The following is a 17,251-nucleotide window of genomic DNA, read 5'->3' as shown; positions in this document are numbered from 1 at the left end:
TAAAACCCGACTGCGCAAGCTCACTGAACCAACTTCCGTTATTTTGCGAATACATTTTTCCGGTTTTTGGACCCAAAACATGCGAAAATGGCCTTCCAGCTTCGCCCTTGGAACACACATTTTATAAAATTATGTTCTGTACGATATGGTGCCACATTCACAGGCATAGAAAGCGCTAAAACGGACGCTAAATCAGTTGTCACGGGTGTGCAATGTGGGGAAGCCAGCAAGCATGAGGTTGAGGTCATGCAGCAATATATACAACATGTACTGCATGTACACAATCTACCTGAGGTATGCGAGTTTGTACCATTTATAGTCCTTTTTGGTGAATAGTTTCAGAACTTGACACTCTTGATGTAATCTAATGATAAGTTATTGATAACTATTTAATGGTTAGGCCTAACAACAGTCGTATACCAGCTAACCAGCCTTACCACTACCACTACCAGGTCCAGGGGCCGGGCAATACCATCATCACATTCACAAAATCCGAGTCCGAGAGGCTGGGCAAAGTTTCTTTCCCAAAACTAGTAAGTAGCTCACCGTACACAGTAGTGTGGTCCCTCAATCCAGATCCAATCTGATTGGAAAGCACAAGAGAGTGTAATCAACAGAAATCATCATTGATGGCTTGGACTGTCATCTTCCACGATGCCTACAGTAGCTTTAGCTATGCTGTCGGCTTCATTCATTCAACAGCATTGAATTCATTTGGCATTGATCTTTTCAGGTTTTCATTTCACATCACACTAGAGGCAGGCTTACAAGTCGAGAAGGTGCATTTCTCTCCAAAGTTCCTGCAGGATCCAGCCTTCACACTCTGGCATTGGAAACGAAAAAACTAACTGGAGCTTTACTGCCTTGCTTTACTGGCAAGTTCAGCAGGAGAGAGGAGTTCCAACATGACGACCCACTACAGTCATTTCTGCCATTAACAAAATTACCGGGTTCAGCAAAGGAGTTGTGTTTGACTTGGAGCTCTGATTTTCGAGTTGAAGAAAAACAAAAAGAAAATCCCAGTTTTCAAGTGAAAAGTACAAAACTGGACAATAAAGGTTTCCTCGATCCTTTATTTATTGGGAACATTTTTCACCCAGTGAGCTATACAGCTGATGACATGCACAGTGCAGAGACGACATGGAGTCCAGGTCATGAATCAAGCTTTGATGAATTACCTGGTGATATTCTCTGTGAATGTGAAAAAACAGACATTTGCTCCTCGGAAAAATTTGTAAAGGAATATCCTAGTGACCTTCTTCTCCAAGAAACAACCCCAATCACTGTTGTACCTTTCGAACCAGTCACCAAGGACATGATACCGGTACATTGTGATATTCAAACTGAGGTGTGTGAAATTAGCTGTGATACATCAATCGAAAAGACTCTGAGCCCTAAGTCTGTATCGTCACCAGTGGATTCCGATGTTGTGGAAAATTACCTATGCTCTGCCAAAATGTCATCGGGAATTGAGCCCCCGAAAAACAGCCAGTCTTCAGATAATCTGCTGAAGATGAAGGAAAAGTTAGAAAAAGAGGTAAGCCAGCTTTTGCTTTCCTATATGTCTTCAGCTTGTGTGCAATCAAGCTCAATGACTTTGAGGGCACCAAGGGCATTTTGAGAGGGCAATAACTGTCAGTATTGCTTCAAACATGTTGTCGTCTGTGGTCTGCTTCAGACTATTGTCATTGTGTGTTTTCGGTTGAGGTTCAGTTGAAAAAGGATATGATGGTTTCATAACAGACCCAATTGTTAAAGTTGCAGAATATTTCTGCCAATAATATAAGAGATGGCCATGATCACATTATCGTACATACTTCAATGTTGTATATTCACTCTTGAACTTATATTTTCAGTTCCAAAACTTCTTCGTGAAAATGCATGACTATTCGCTTTACCACAAAGAAATGGTATTTGAAAATAACTACTGGGGCGAGGAGAAAGTCTACAGGTGAGTTTGTGGGGGAAATTATATAAAGGGATGACAGTGACGACTCACGTGGTCAGCGGAAAAAACAATCAAGTGAAACTATCATCCTTGTCTGATGTCATTTACATGTAAGAGTTTGACAAATGGCCCTGTAGCCTCCAAGAAAACCCTTCAAGAAGATCAAACCCCCAATTTGTTTTGTAATTTTGATGAAAACCAACTTGATGAAATCTCTCCGTTTCAGAGGTATAAATGCCTACGCCTGGGAACTCAACAAGATCAAGTTTCTCTCACATTTCAAATTTTCAAACGTCAAGTTCCACATTTTACGAATGACACACCACGAAGAGGACAATACGATAAAGGTGCGATGGCGTGTCAACGGTCTGCCGACGCTCACAACATACCTCAAGTTCTGGAAATTCTTGCCGGGAAAGTACTCTAACGCTATGGAGCATGAGTCTGAGTAAGTTGAGTGGCAGGAGATTTACAAATTGAACCCTCGGCGTCGAGTCTTGATATTGAATACCGAAACCCATGAGGTTGGAGCAAAACAGCATGTAGTCAATATGCATAGGTGTAGGGTTCTGATGGAATCTTAGCACTGGCCGAGAGGGAGTTTGGTATCTTATCTGACACTATCCCACTTGGAGGCCCCTCCACAATAAAGTGCTCGGGAATCATTTTCTGGTCATCATCTGATTGTTTTTCTTTTTGCTCTATTTCTAGGTGGCATGATGGTTTCTCTATATTCTATCTCGGAAAAGATGGACTGATACAAAAGCATAGAATTGACAGAGTAAGTAACTATGAAAAACTTCTTCAGCAGTTGATGTCTATTGCCTGTCATAAGGAGAGATTCCAAGTATAATTGAGCGGTAGCTTTTGACCAGTCCTGCTTCACCTACAATTGAACACGAACAACAATTTTGACCTTAGCCAGTCTCAAGTTAGAGTACTCAGAGTTTGGTATCTGTTTAATTTTACTCCTAACTTTTATTCAAGTCTTATTCAGAGGTCTAACAGCCATCCTACTATTCCTGTCTTATCATTGATTTTTATCATCCCTTGGTTTTAGTGGATGTTAGACGAGGAACGAGTTGTGCCCAAGAAGACTGGCGTAGCTGCAACCCTCGCCATTTTGATTGGACTAATCCCACGGCCTAGCCTAGGAGATTTGAATTCTTTTATGATGACCCACAAGAAACCAGCATTGCCACCAAGTTTATAATGCTAGTTAGATATAGAGGAGATTCCGAAGACGACCAGGTGTCACTGGACTGTCCGAATGAGACATTGACATTTGATAGTCGGAGTAGAGTTTCATCGTACTTCTCTAAACCGTGAAATTCTCGTGATATGAAAAGTGTTTACAAGCTCAGAGATGGAATTCAGACTGGCGTTCTTGTAGTTACGTGTACTCAGCATTGTGCGTGGTTACATGGTGTACATGATGACACAGACTTTGCTTTAATGTCAAACACAGCTTCTGATCTTTTTCGAATTCATTTGTATACCAAACTAGTAGTGATAAGCTTCCAAATATTGATTTTCCAGAAGCAGTTTGATTCAACACCAACCCATCATTGACGACATCTAATTGACTTCTGGCTAATACATGTAGCCAAATGTGAAATACTGTAGTTAATTCATCAATGTTACGGTTCAATAGTCTTGATTAACTGTTTTCTAATGTTCACTGTATATGTAATTATGAACAATTTAGAAGTAATGTTCTCATGTAATTATCATGTACGGATTTGGATGAAAGGACATTGTAATAAAATACGGAATGTTAGTTGTCAATTTACATACTTCTTGTTTGTAATTCTATGGCTTGAATGCGGGAGGGGGAGTATTTTTGCATCCCTGTCCCCAAGTGCTTGTGGCTAGGATGTGACGAGTGTGTGCAATTGCCCAGTCCTGAAAGGCAAGCAGTGACTTGACTTGCTGGGTTGTGACTGCCATGCACGGTCATGGACAGATTGTTTGGCAACATCAAGCTCTGTGGATTGGTTGAAGCAAGTCTTTTACATCGCCAGCCAAAGGTTGCGGAGCCTGTATGGCCTTTTGGCTGTTGTAGCGTAATGGGCCAAGGCCATGTACTCCTGGATTCTTTGACCCTTTTTGCCCACTAAAGTACCCTTTGTTCGCCATCTTTAACCCCCATGGATGAGGCATTATCTATCTCAGGCAAATTTATCTTGGATGTAGGTCATTGCTACAGTGACAATCAATTGTCTTTGAAGGGGTTAATAACGGGAATCTTGGCATGGAGGATGAACTTATACTTGAAGCAAGTATTAGGAGCTCACGGACAATAAACAACTCTCGTAATTAGATTTGGCATAATTTTTATTTCCAAGTGAAGTACAAGCTTTTGCTCAGTGTGTACATAGCAAATTTATTCTACACCAGATGTCCTTCAAGACTGTCGCCCAAATATATAGAAAACAATACAACCATGCTGGTTTTCGAGTTATCATCCATTTGACATGGATGAACTATGTATAGTGCATGGACGGAAAACAGGCGTTAGGTTTCAGAATTCAAAATGGACACTCCAAATCCATAGTGTTGACTGAATGACATTGATTCACAAAATATTGTCATGGGTTTCGTATTTTGCTCTGGCTATTGCTGTATTGCAACCACAACATTTTCATGCACAGGCACATGCACAGGTACATGTACATGTACATGTAGATGTACATGCACAGGTACGTGTACATGTACTTGCAGTCCAATGAATCTAGTCATCTGAACAATTTTTTAGAAAGCAACATTAGAAACTGATACCTGGCCTGAAGAACTAGAAACTCTACATTGTATTTGATAAATTTTCCTTTTATGTAAATTACTTTATCACAGACAATCTATTGCTATACAAAATTTACATGAAAGGAGTACATAATAAAATCCTGACCAGCTCAACTTGATGAAGTAGACCGATTACATACAAAATTTCGTTTAAAAGCACAGAGCTATTTCATCAAGTTCTCAGTGGTGAACATACAAGATATTTATACTACACAAAACTACAAAAAGTGTAAAGTCAACAAGTTAATATTCAAAACATAATCAGTACCATAAATGGTACGTACTGCCCCACATGAAATATTGTACACCCGCATCGAAGGGAGCCCTGAATAGTTTTCATTTCCATTATTTTGTTCCCACCCACTGGGAACAACAAAACTGATTCATAAACAGAACAACAACAGATGTATTTACAGACGGATAGAACAGCAAGATGACTGGAAAGAAACTTGCATCTTATTTTGGAACCTTTGAGAAAGTTTTCATCAAGACTGTCACTTTTGGAAGAATCAAATTCTGCAAAAGCAGCTGGAAGGATTTTCCTGTATGTAGACATGATGTCTCAAAATGCCGTATAACATGGAAATTGGTTGCTACACTTTGGCCATCCCCTTATGAGAACACAGTTACAATGAAGTCCATCCATAACAGGTTATTAGCACAATTCATTGCCTTCGTAGCTTCTTTTTTCTAAGCGGCACAGCATCTTACAGTAGCAATGTTTTCACATAATCCCAAATATGAAGCTTTTGGCATTACAGTAGATGTCCTTTTGAGAGTAAAATTGTTGCTTCGTGTTTACATTGTGTTGGCGACTTGGCCTGGGTTGTCGTTGTGTTCTTATTAGGCTTCACCTGAATATAAGAGAGGAAGGAACTTTTAGACAACAAGGTTGGCAAATTACTGAACAATGCTACAGGGTAACATTGACAGACAGTTATTAATCAAATCATCCATAATCTTTCACAGACCAGGAAATGTGAAAACTGTTACATCTGCATCAGTCTATAACTATTGCTCAGGTAGTTAACATAATATCTAGGAGTCTACAGCAAGGGTACAGGCACATCTTGAGGGTGGAGCTGAGGGTTGTACCGTAAACATGCTTGAAACGAACCCTTGCATACAGGCATCCCATTACTGGTTTGATAAAAACGTCATCACAAGCTACTGAAGCCAGCTACTGAAGCCAGCTACAATATACACTGGGGGCACCACATGTACCACTGTCTCACCGCGCCAAATGTCAGTTTGGATTATCAGGCAAGAGGGGGAATCATCTAACTAAATACATGTACAGGCAAAAAGGGGTCAATATGATGTTAGGAAACAGAAGAGAAATAATATGGTCATAATAGATATTTGTAGCCGAGTCCAATTTCTATCGAGTCGCTGCGCTGAATGTTCCTAAAGCTCGTCCCTGGGGACGTGGATGCTGAAAACTACAATATAACATTAATGATGTGCAGGTGCATTTTCTGACTAGCACCGGTGATGGCACAGCAAGCATGGTTAAATGTTCAACTCGAGCTTGAAAGGACCAATTGCTACAGAATGCTCTGGCAAGCAATAAGTGAAATGATTGACAAATCCAAACTGATTAAGACACAGTTTACACATATATCCGGCTACCATTGTTATACTGCCCGTGGATTGGTCATGAATGATGGTCAGCTCTGGTCAAATGATCACAACCATGTCATGTGTGCCAGGCAGGCATCAAACTGCAAGTTGTTACTCTCTTGCTTTACCTACAAACTCGCGACACTACAAGTTCTCACAGAGAAGATGAGTCCCAAAGTATAACAAACTGGATATGTGCAGACTGGGCTAAGTTGTTGGATTTGTCGATAAGTGATCCGTACCCTGACATCAGCTTCAGAACCTTAACAGAACAAGATTGCTTTATTCCTTCCCCCCAGACCCAGATTTCTGAGAACCATGCTTACTCCCAGCAGAGCTTTCCCTGCTGTGAGGTTTGGGGGAGCCGTGCTTGCTACCAGCAGAGCTTTCCCTGCTCTGTGGTTTGGGGGAGCCATGCTTGCTACCAGCAGAGCTTTCCCTGCTCTGTGGTTTGGGCGAGCCGTGGTTGCTACCAGCAGAGCTTTCCCTGCTCTGTGGTTTGGGCGAATCTGCCTTGCTCTGTGGTGACCCTGGTTTGGACCCCTTTGGCGAGCTATGCTGGCTGGCCTGAAGAGAGCCCTTTTCGCTAGATACAGAGCCACGTTTGCTACCCCCTCTGGAGGATTTCTCCCCAGATTTATGAGATGCGTCTGACGCAGGTCTTGGAGGGGAGGAATAATCTTGTTGGGTCTGCTGAGGAGTTGGTTCCTCATCACCTGGCAAGAAGAAAGTAAGATTAGTTACAGTTAGCTGTTATCGGTTATTAAACTCTTCGGGGTAAAAACAGGAGAGGATACTTTGAATAACACTTGGAAGAAGACATTGTTATTGCTACTTTGCTGAAGACATAAGAACCAAATGGGAATTGTTAGTCAAACGTGCAATCAGTTAACTATGATGAAATTACCATCTTCTTTTAGCGTTGGTTTAGCTTCTGCCTCTGCCTCATCAAGTTCAGTTGCGACGGCTTCAGCACTTTCAACTTTTTCTGTAGTTTCAGGAATCTGGTCATTTTCTATAGTTTTCTCTTCTGCAGCCTTGTTTACTGTAGTTGCATCATTATTTTCTAAGATTTCAGCTTCAGCAACCGATCCATTCTGTTCGTCTGATCCTTTGTTTCCCGCCTCAACTACTTCAGTAGTTTCCATCACTTCGCCATTTTCAGCACTGACATCGGCCTCAGTCTTCTCTTCATCAGCCGCATCCCCAACCTCCTGTACCCCAGAATCTGCCGGTGCTGCATCCTTTGCAGCCTCAGAATCGCCACTCTTGGCAGCCTCTGTTTCCCCTTTGTCAGTCTCTGTTACTATTTCAACAGCCTCGGCTAAAGTTTCAGCGACAACCTCTGCTGTTTTCTCACCAGTCTCAGTCGCAACCTCTGGGGCAGCCTCAGGTTCTTTCTCAGCAGTTTCGTCTCCCTTTGAAACATCATTCCCAGATTCTGGTATCGTGTCTGCCTCCATTACTGTAGCAACTGCCTCAACATCAGCTTCATTGGTTGGAACTTCCACTCTCACCTCTGTACTAGAAACAGTGTTCCTATCATTTGCCTCATCTAAGGTTAACTCTGCGTTTGGTGTATTGGTTTCCTTGTTTCCTGTGTTGTTTGTGTCGTCTAGTGGGAATCAAACACAAGTGCAATTAAAAGAAGTGTAACACCCAATAACTTCACATGAGAAAGTGCAACACGAGGAATGACATGTAGCCAAACAGTACTCCAAAAGCCAAGTCAAAATAGTGTGCAATGGTTGTGGTAGTATTTGTTTTTCAAGCTAGCTACAAGCATCTAAAGGACCTTGACCTCCTACATAAAGCACCCAATATTTACGCATAAAAATCATTGAAACCTGACAAAATAAAGATGAATTTCGAACATATTGAATGTAATCTATCTATAGAGGCATGAGATCTGACTTGTATCTTTTCCCATGTTTCCAAGTATAATTGAAGTGATGTACAGGAGAATTGGTGCAGTGCAACAAGACACACAACTCACACCATCAAACAGGGCATGTTGAAAATCACTCGGGAATGGGACACAAACAACTTCTTTGTGTTTGCTAATGAGTTACCATGACTACATACCTTGCTGTTCTAAGTGTTCTGCGTAATCTGGGTTGCCACCGCCACCTCCCGTCTCCTCGGCTTCTTCTGCCACGATCGCATCCTCTACAGGTGCACCTGAAGGGACGAACGATAACAAACGATCACCGCCGTGACTCACAGATGTCATCCAATACATAGAACACTTCGACAACAGGTGACACACTTAGTACATGTAGCTGTTCCTTAACATCTGCACACTCTGCACCCGTGATGAGTGAAGTCCTTTGAGTGACATTCCAATGCACAGGAAATGTCAAGTCTACTGGGATACTGCCAGAGCTGCCAACAGCTCATCTGGCTGGAGCTTAGTGCGGATTCCATAGCATTAAGCGATTAGGAGTATGACTTCCCCTTACTGGAAGCTCCCGTGGAGGTGCATAGATGAAGCCTAATGGGAGCTATTCTCTACATTTTAATGGAAATATATAGTAGAACCTCTCTATTAAGGACACCCCGGCTCGGGACTGACATGAACTGCCCTCATTAGAGAGGTCAAATTGAATGAAGACAACTAATTTGGGACCAAAACTACTGTCCTTTTAAAAAAGAGGGTGTGGTGTCTTTATTAGAGGTGTGCCCTAAGGGAGATTCTACTCAACTGTAGTTAACATGGTTAAGCAAATCATTTTGGATAAAAGACACTTCTGGGTATGCCCCAATAGGGAATAATGGTTATATGAAAGTTTAGGTGAGTAATTATGAAGTTATCATCCATGTGGTTATAAAAAGAGGTGCTTGTACATATAGAATTAAGCAGGAAAGGTCACTCCATAGTGAAACCAGGCAAATGACAGCCAGGGACTACTTTGGAAGCTAAGTTTGCTTGAGACTGTAAAACTCCTGCGAGCTACCTTCTTGAGAACTTAAAATTTCATCCAGCTGTCTGCCTGAATCATTACCCAAAAGCACAGCGCTTTCTTCCACAATGATGTCCTCTACGACTTCCCCTGCCAAGGCAAAGGATACGAAGCAATTCAGTGATTTAATGGCGAGAGTATCACAGCAAGATCTACTACCATCCACTGTGGCACCCATGAACAGGTATTTGGTAACGACTGCCCATAGAGCCAAAATGTCTGCAATCTATGAGGTAAATCTGGTACTACATAACGTTTTTGCAAGCAAAAAATTGAGAAAAAGAAATGTTATTGGAATCGTGAGGAGAAAACTGAATTCCAAGTGGATTTTAAAATAATGTTAGAAAGTTAACTACTGGAAGGGAACATACCTTCTACTGAACCATTTTCCTGCAAAAGGTCAGAACAAACATGAAAAAAAATCCACATGAATTTTTAATTAGTCTTTGTTTCTTTAGCGCTTTATACTGCACAACTGTAGTCTCAAAGCACTTCACATTCATTCCCCCAACCAATCCTGAAAGCTTTCTGTTGAAACCAAGGAGTGCACAAGATACTGCTTTACAATTGGCCATCTCAGGCTAGTTGAAAGTACCCAGTGGTACCGGTGGAGCCTTGAACCCACAACCCCTTGATCACAAGTCTGATGCTCTTCAGTTACGCCACTACCCTTCCTGTGATGTACCAGCACTTGCATCACATTGTCCTCAGTCAGAATTATGCAAACTCTGAGATTCCAGCTCACTCTGTGCTATCAGGGGATTGCAATCTTCAACTTACCAAAGGTGCCCCGAAGAACATGTGGTCAAATAAAGATGCCATGTCGAAGAAGACTTCGTCTGCGTCTCGGTCACCGTTAATCTGAAAGAGCGACAAAAATGTTAAACTAAAGTAACTGGACAAGGCAAATCAATTTTCACCTCTCGGTGCTAGTATTCAAACAATTAGTGCTCGAGCTAGCAAAGAATGGATTTGCTGGTGGGACCTGGACTTAGGCAATGGTTTCACCTTCAGCAATGACATTGACAATTTCGCAGGCTTTGTAACTCAATGGTTTGTGACCAATCTGAGTACCATGAAGGGACAAGGCTAACTACAATGCTACAATGCCAACTGTTCTGTAGCTGACTTCTGCCAAATGTAAATAGACTACACTTACTATAACTAATTTTCCATCTTCGTCGTAATGTTTGACAACTGGCAGCGTGCAGTTTTTGAAGAAAGTGATCCTGCTAGCGATGGCGTTGAGGTTATCATCAATTCTGTCGCTCTCTCGCTGTCGATTAATCAACCGTAGCTTCAGGTAATACTCCTCGCAGTCTATCAGGACTGCAAGGCTGATCCCACCAACCTGAAAACAGGCAAAAAGACATGGGTAAGAATCTGTACAGGTAGGGTAAGCCGGCTATGTCCGAAGTTGTTCAACAGTTTGGTCTGTGGGAGACTCCTTCTGGTTTGCCCCCCATCCATGACATATCAACAAGCAGTAGAACCTCTCTATTAAGGACACCCTCGGGACTGACAAGTGCTGTCCTTAATAGAGAGGTGTCCTGATTAGAGAGGTCAAATTGAATGAAAATAACCAATTTGGGACCAAAACTAGTGTCCTTAATACAGAGGTTGTCCTTATTAGAGAGGTGTCCGCTAAGAGAGGTTCTACTGTATAACTTACGTGTCTGTTGATTTCGTCCACCTGTTTTCCGTCTCTGGGGAAACCTTCTAATAAGATTGCCTTGGCATCTGCGTGCTGTCTTATTGAAGAAAGGAGTAGGTCTGCTGTCACCTCCTGTCAAGAGAACAAGTTGCAATCGTACTTTAGTATGTCAAGACCAAGAACAAAGTGTCTAGAAATAGATCACCATAAAACCATCACAGCACAACAAACTGACATGACTATTCATCGGTGTACAATATGTGTACTCATTTCCCCGTAAAATTCAAAGTGTGATTCACCACTGTCGAGCTGTTTCAAGTCAATGAAGCGTACCTCTGGAGCCATTTCACCCTTCTGCACTAAATTTCCCACCAAGTTCCATTTGTCCTCGCCAGTTCCCTTGGCAACGATCTCCGACCTCAGGATGTCTCCCATAGACAAGTGGACTATTCCTTCATACCGCTCCACTAATCTTTTGCACTGTGTCAGTTTGCCACTGCCAGGTCCACCTGAAGGAAGAAAGGCTAACATCAAGAACTGAGAAAGACTTCCTGAAGCATGAAGCATTCTCTGGGGAGGTTAAAATAGTCAAATCTGCAACAAAAATAGCTTTAAATGACATCTTACATTAACTTTGTCTCACAATTATGCAAAAAAGACCAATATTTGGTACAATCCGGTAGGGGCAGCATGGCCGAGTGGTTAGGGCTTCAGACTCACAATCCGAAGATCATGGGTTCGATTCCCGCACCGGTCTGTCTGCTTTCAACCCTGAGCAAGTTGATTTACCTCGATTGCTCCGTCCTTCGCATGAGACGTAAAACCGAGGTTCCTTGTATCTGGTGTCTATTCCAGAGCAAGTAAAAGACCCCATCCAAGTGGACTGTAGCTTGTGGTGGACTACCCCTCCTCAACTTGTGGTGTCTATGCCACGAAGCCGAAGTCGGAGTCACTAGGCCAATAAACCCAATTGGCGCTAAACCGTAGTGGCACGCATTACCGCTCATCCCGCCTTGGAGGGGAAATACTCCCAGGAGAATGACCCCTCCAGAGGCAGAGCGAACGCGAAGAAGAAGAAGAAGGTACAATCCTGATGAAATCGGGGCTAAAAACCAAAATCAAGGAAAGGAGGGCATGTCCCAAATGAGAGACCTATTGATTATGAGCCTGGTGGTCTAACTACTATTCCACTGATCTCCACTCATACTAACCCATTATTAAGATGATAGGACACTGTGGCAGATCAAGCTTTCGTCCATCATCAGCACACTCAAGAACGATGTCGTCAATGTGAGTGATCGCGGCAAACGAGGCTTGACTTCCGGCACTACTCGCACGGCTGCTGTGACGTGAACCAGGGCTTTTTCTGCCAGAGGGTGGTCTGGGGATGGGGGGTCCATCCAATGTTGGGGCTGTCGCTGAAATATCAATGAGTAATTCGTTAACACACATGTATCTCAAAAAGATATTAGTCAGGAGCAACTTGATCAACAAAACATAGAACTGATCATCAACTCCAGCTGGTCAAAACACTAAGGAAACTCTGTAGAAAACTTACGTAATATTGGCTTTCCGTCGCCTGTGTTGAAGAATATTGAATCAAAAGCACGTGCAAGTTCGAAGCAGATTTCCTCAGTGTCTCGGTCACCGTCAACCTGGGGGAAGTAAATATTAGAACATCAGGCACAATAAAATGGATCATATCACAGGGTCGGACAGAGTATATTACAAGAAGACATCAAATCAAACTAAGAGGGCAATTTCATGATGAACATCATATATTTACCAGGACCAGCTTTCCCTCATCGTCTAATGACTTGACAACTGGTAACGTATTCTCCTTGAAGAAGTTGATTTTACTGGCGACAGCCGCGAGGTTGTCATCAATCCGCCCCTCCTGCTTCCCGCGCGCAACCAGGCGAGACTGGAGGAAATATTCCTCACAATCGAGGAGGAAAACCAAGTCGACTTTCCCAACCTGAAAAACAAATGACACAACAAATGTTTTAACCATTCATCAAGCATTTTTATCATTTTAAGGAAATTGGCCCATCCGGGCAAACCTGCTTGTATTAGTTCAGGCACTGAGTGTATAATCATGACAGTACCTGGGTTTGGTATTCTTTGAGCTGGTCCATCGTCCTTGGGTAGCCTTCAATGATAAACCCTCCAGCATTTGGATGTTTCTTCAGGTTGTCAGTGATCAGGTCTATTGTCACATCCTAAAAGTAACAAATTCATCATGATTCTCAAGGCCTGAACTTGACAGAGTTGGGTAACAATTACTGATTATCAAATTCTAATTCTGTCCTTATAATAGAGAGGTGTCCTGATAAGAGAGGTTAAATTGAATGGAAAGTTAACCAGGCTCGTGTTCCCCCCACATTTGTTATTCCCACCTGATATGGGTCAAAAACTGGCGTAGCAATTTGAACAAATAAACCAGCCGAAGAGTGAAACACACTGACAGTTCTCTACACAAACATAAAGCAAGTGGATTTGTGTTGTGAATACAAGAGTTTCGATTCCACCCAAGTTGTGATGAATGGATCAGACTCTTTTACAGCACAATGATTATCTTGGAACTCTTGTGACCTGACCATAACTGACGGTCGACACAAAGTGAGTGCTCATAATCACATTACACATCTTTCAAGACAGACCAACATGTGATGTGATGCTCAACAGACACGAGATAGTTTCCCATACTTACATTCAATAATTTCAATACACTTTGATTCTGCATAAAATCACACAGAATATGAAAGACATGCTTTAGTTTTAAAATGACTTATTTGTCTTCACAATTTATTTGTTCACCAGGGGATATCAGACTACTCAGTAGTCATGCTGTAGAAAAATAAACAGCAGGTCACAAGGTTGGGTATTTTCATTGTAGAAGACTAAATATGACAGTCAAACCTCGAGTATTTGAATAAGCTTCTGAGAGTTCATCCCAAGACGATTGCATCATGCACCACTAACAAATCAGTTGAAATTCCCCTCATTTAATATTTTGTCTTCAAACTTGGTGTCCTTACCTCTGGTGCCATATCTCCCTTCACGAGCAGGTCACTGATCATGCCCCACTTTGCATCAGATGACCCTTGCTCGGAGACCTGCTGTCGCAGGAGGTCGCCCATCGACAGATGGACCCAGTTGGTGTACCGCTCAACGAGTCGCTTGCACTGTGTTCCTTTTCCACTGCCTGGTCCACCTGTAAAAGTATCACAGATATAAGCCTGAAATAGTCATATTCTTTGCACAAGCGGTGTGATATCGTCACAATCTTGAAAGTTTACCACTAAATATTGTTTGGTGACATTGTCAAATTCTTGTGACAAAATTAGAATTAGCCATATCAGTTTTTTCTTGGTACGTATGTACAATACCCTTTGTGATTTAGTGAGTTTATGCTCCAAAAAATTACATTCATTTTAATGCATTCATGTAAGACCTTTTCTTCCACAAACCATGTACATAACTTACACGAAAATTATATTTCCAACAAAGTGTCGAACCAAAAATATTTCAAGCTTATTGAACTAATGACTTGCTTATTGACTAAATAACCAATGCTTGGAGCACAAACTGTAAAATCTCTAATCTAAACGTAAGCAATTGGCATTACAATATGCAAGCACCAGATTATCGAATGTGCCTAATTCCCCATGATAGTACTTCACAGGGAACAAGCCTATAATCATGACTTGGCCCTCATTCTACCCCAAAATAGTTAGATTAGAATGGGAAGGCTCCACAAGTGAGAGAATTCAATATCTATAACTGCAATGTAACCATGACAACAGGACATTAATTGATCACAATAACCAATCAGCAACTAATTTCAAATCACAATCGGCCTATCCTTCCTGTTGTCATGGTTACGTTGCTGTAGCAGCAATTGAAACTGCAATTCATCTCACAGCAAGTTCGAATATCACTTACCCATGAAAAATACAAATGGCACATTTGGAATAACGGTATCTCCAATTTTGATAGCTTCCCCGTCGGTTTGGCCCTTCATTATGGTCCCGATGGGAGGAAGAGGCTCTTGGCTCCGCAGGTCAGCTTTTGAGGAGCCTAGGAACAAAACAAAACATTTTTTTGATAGAGAGAATGGCAAATACAAGAAACTTCGCAGCCCACCGCTAACACACATTTGTATTTGTACTCCCAATATATGAGAACTTTGTCTGCTATTTTCAATTTCAAAGTTTGATGATGAGATCTCTCAATAATTCAAATTGACAGATCGTCAAATTGAATTTGTCGATCTGTCAATTTGAGTTCCTAAGAAAAGAAAAGAGTCCCCTCTGTTTAACCAAAATTACAAAAGAAACAAATGTCGAATTTTGTTTATAGAGAGTTAGAAGGTTAGCAACACGAATCAAAACGAACTTTATATCAAAATATGTTTCAGAAACACTGCTGATTTGTCATTGTTTGTGATTGTGAATGTGATTTTTTAAAGACTGTCTTATCATTTATTTGCAAAGCCATTGAATGTCAAGTTATAAAATCGTTTAGCATATTTCAAGGGTGAATTGAATTCAAGAGATCAAACAGTGCCATACATACATTTACGAGGGACGTGTAATTTACCAGAGGGGACTTGAATGAAAATGAAAACCACAAAATCAACCAGGTGAGCAAGAAAAACAAGGGCATGAAGAGGACCGGTGCAGCAGAGAGAGGTTCAACCTGTGAGGACAATTGAACTTGAAGAGAACTGCACTGCCCACTGAGAATGGGAAAATGGGCAACAAAGAGATAAAAAACTCATCTTCCGAAGCAAACAATTAAAAAGGCAATGACAATCTCTTCACTTCAGTCCCTCACAAGCTGAAACATAGTGCATGTAAAGGCAACAACTACCTCTGTAGATCACACGGTGTCCAGGACCAAGATCCTCCATGAAATCTCGCACTTTGACTAAATCAAAAACATGCATACAACATCAACCAGGTGCACCAAAAGCACAATGCTCTTTCACACATTATTCATCAGAGCGAGATCAAGAATCAATAAAGACTATTCTTTACTTATTCTTGGTAATATAAAAACCTAGATGGATGTAATACTAATAACTACAGTCACTCAAATCAGAAGCCAAATACCATCATTCTCAATTCAAACCAGTAACATGATGATGCAACGTGTCTTACCATAGTCAGTACCATGCCCATAGAACAAAACTAAAAATGATACAAGCATTACAAAATGCTCAAAACAATTGGTGGGCCAACTGAAATAGGGGTCTCCATTCAGCAACTCTAATGCAAAACGGGCTCAGAATACATTCGGTATTTCAAGTGTCACCTGTTCGATTTTAAACATCTTTACAACAAAAACGACATGAAAAAACCACAACATTTTCCGACTCAATAATGAAACTTTACACAGCCAGTGGGAAATGAATCAACCTTACCTCTGGAATAATAAGATTGTGCAGACTGTGGCCGTGAGCCATTCTGTGGCGATATGGGTGGCAAAGGCGTCTTCCTCCTCTGCTCAACAAACAGGTTCCAACGGACGTGGTCAAGGCCCTTTGATCGGATCTTGTCCAGGCATTCCCGGAGATATGTGATGTGATCTTTTGGACGGTGGTACATGAGACCTGTCATCAGGCACTGAGAAGAACAGAAGATTTCAGATGATAACTCAGAATTTTGAGTACAGTACACTCACTGCCAGTGGCCCAGTACGAGTTAGTTATTGAAACTAGAGTATTCATTACTACATTAGGCCAAGGGTACAGTGACAGTACAGGCATAGGCCAATGCCAACAGAACGCGCAATCGGGCATCGTCATCAACAGAGCGAGTGAGTCAGGGTTTCCAATTTTTATCACAGCAACTCTTAACTCCTCATAAACATTAAATACAAATCACATGAACATGTATAGGCCAATGTATGCACACATGCAGTGCATGCACATGTCAAGGTGTCAAAACTGACAGTTGTTGCTGATCACTAAGCATAAAAAACAAACCGTTTACCTCAAAAAGCTGGGGCACTTCCCGCTTGGCCAAATAGGCCTTGGCATCCTCTGTTGTCATTTTACCTCCACGAACACGAATGTAGCGCTTATTTTCAGGAGAACCTGCGCTTTTATCCGATATTTCCTGAGAGAAATGTATTCCTTCACCATCCATGTAGCCGTTTCCAGGGAAATCCTAACATGGCGGCGAATGAAAACAATGAGGCCCAGAACAGGAATAATGAAAAATTATCTTATTTCTAAAGCAAATCAATGAC

The 17,251-nt window shown here is 41.7% G+C and overlaps 2 protein-coding genes across 7 annotated transcripts; one reads left to right on the top strand and one right to left on the bottom strand.

Annotated features, from left to right (window-relative positions):
* The first annotated feature begins 6 nt into the window (after positions 1–6).
* LOC135501356 (uncharacterized) lies at positions 7–3,740 on the top strand. Of its 2 annotated transcripts, XM_064793427.1 has the most exons (7): positions 7–294; positions 453–533; positions 734–1,537; positions 1,857–1,951; positions 2,175–2,396; positions 2,660–2,729; positions 3,009–3,740. In XM_064793427.1, exons 1-7 carry the CDS (start codon positions 88–90, stop codon positions 3,159–3,161), a joined length of 1,632 nt encoding a protein of 543 aa, XP_064649497.1. In that variant the 5' UTR covers positions 7–87; the 3' UTR covers positions 3,162–3,740. The 2 variants fall into 2 exon arrangements, with proteins under 2 accessions (XP_064649497.1, XP_064649498.1); XM_064793428.1 differs by lacking the exon at positions 453–533.
* Positions 3,741–4,264: 524 nt separating this feature from the next.
* LOC135501169 (adenylate kinase isoenzyme 5-like) lies at positions 4,265–17,179 on the bottom strand. Of its 5 annotated transcripts, XM_064793053.1 has the most exons (18): positions 16,993–17,179; positions 16,422–16,623; positions 14,939–15,073; positions 14,032–14,207; positions 13,099–13,212; positions 12,777–12,968; positions 12,549–12,645; positions 12,202–12,408; positions 11,324–11,499; positions 11,009–11,122; positions 10,496–10,687; positions 10,117–10,197; positions 9,708–9,726; positions 9,331–9,426; positions 8,459–8,554; positions 7,281–7,988; positions 6,616–7,089; positions 4,265–5,604 (listed from the first exon to the last, which is right to left on the bottom strand). In XM_064793053.1, exons 1-17 carry the CDS (start codon positions 17,146–17,148, stop codon positions 6,656–6,658), a joined length of 3,195 nt encoding a protein of 1,064 aa, XP_064649123.1. In that variant the 5' UTR covers positions 17,149–17,179; the 3' UTR covers positions 4,265–5,604; positions 6,616–6,655. The 5 variants fall into 5 exon arrangements, with proteins under 5 accessions (XP_064649123.1, XP_064649125.1, XP_064649126.1 ...); XM_064793055.1 differs by lacking the exon at positions 6,616–7,089; XM_064793056.1 differs by lacking the exon at positions 7,281–7,988.
* Between the last annotated feature and the right edge of the window lie 72 nt (positions 17,180–17,251).

The sequence above is a fragment of the Lineus longissimus genome, chromosome 17, assembly GCF_910592395.1.
Source record: "Lineus longissimus chromosome 17, tnLinLong1.2, whole genome shotgun sequence".
NCBI classification, from domain to species: Eukaryota; Metazoa; Nemertea; class Pilidiophora; order Heteronemertea; family Lineidae; genus Lineus; species Lineus longissimus.
Note: the sequence above shows the minus strand (reverse complement) of the source record. Positions and strands in the feature narration are given on the sequence as shown.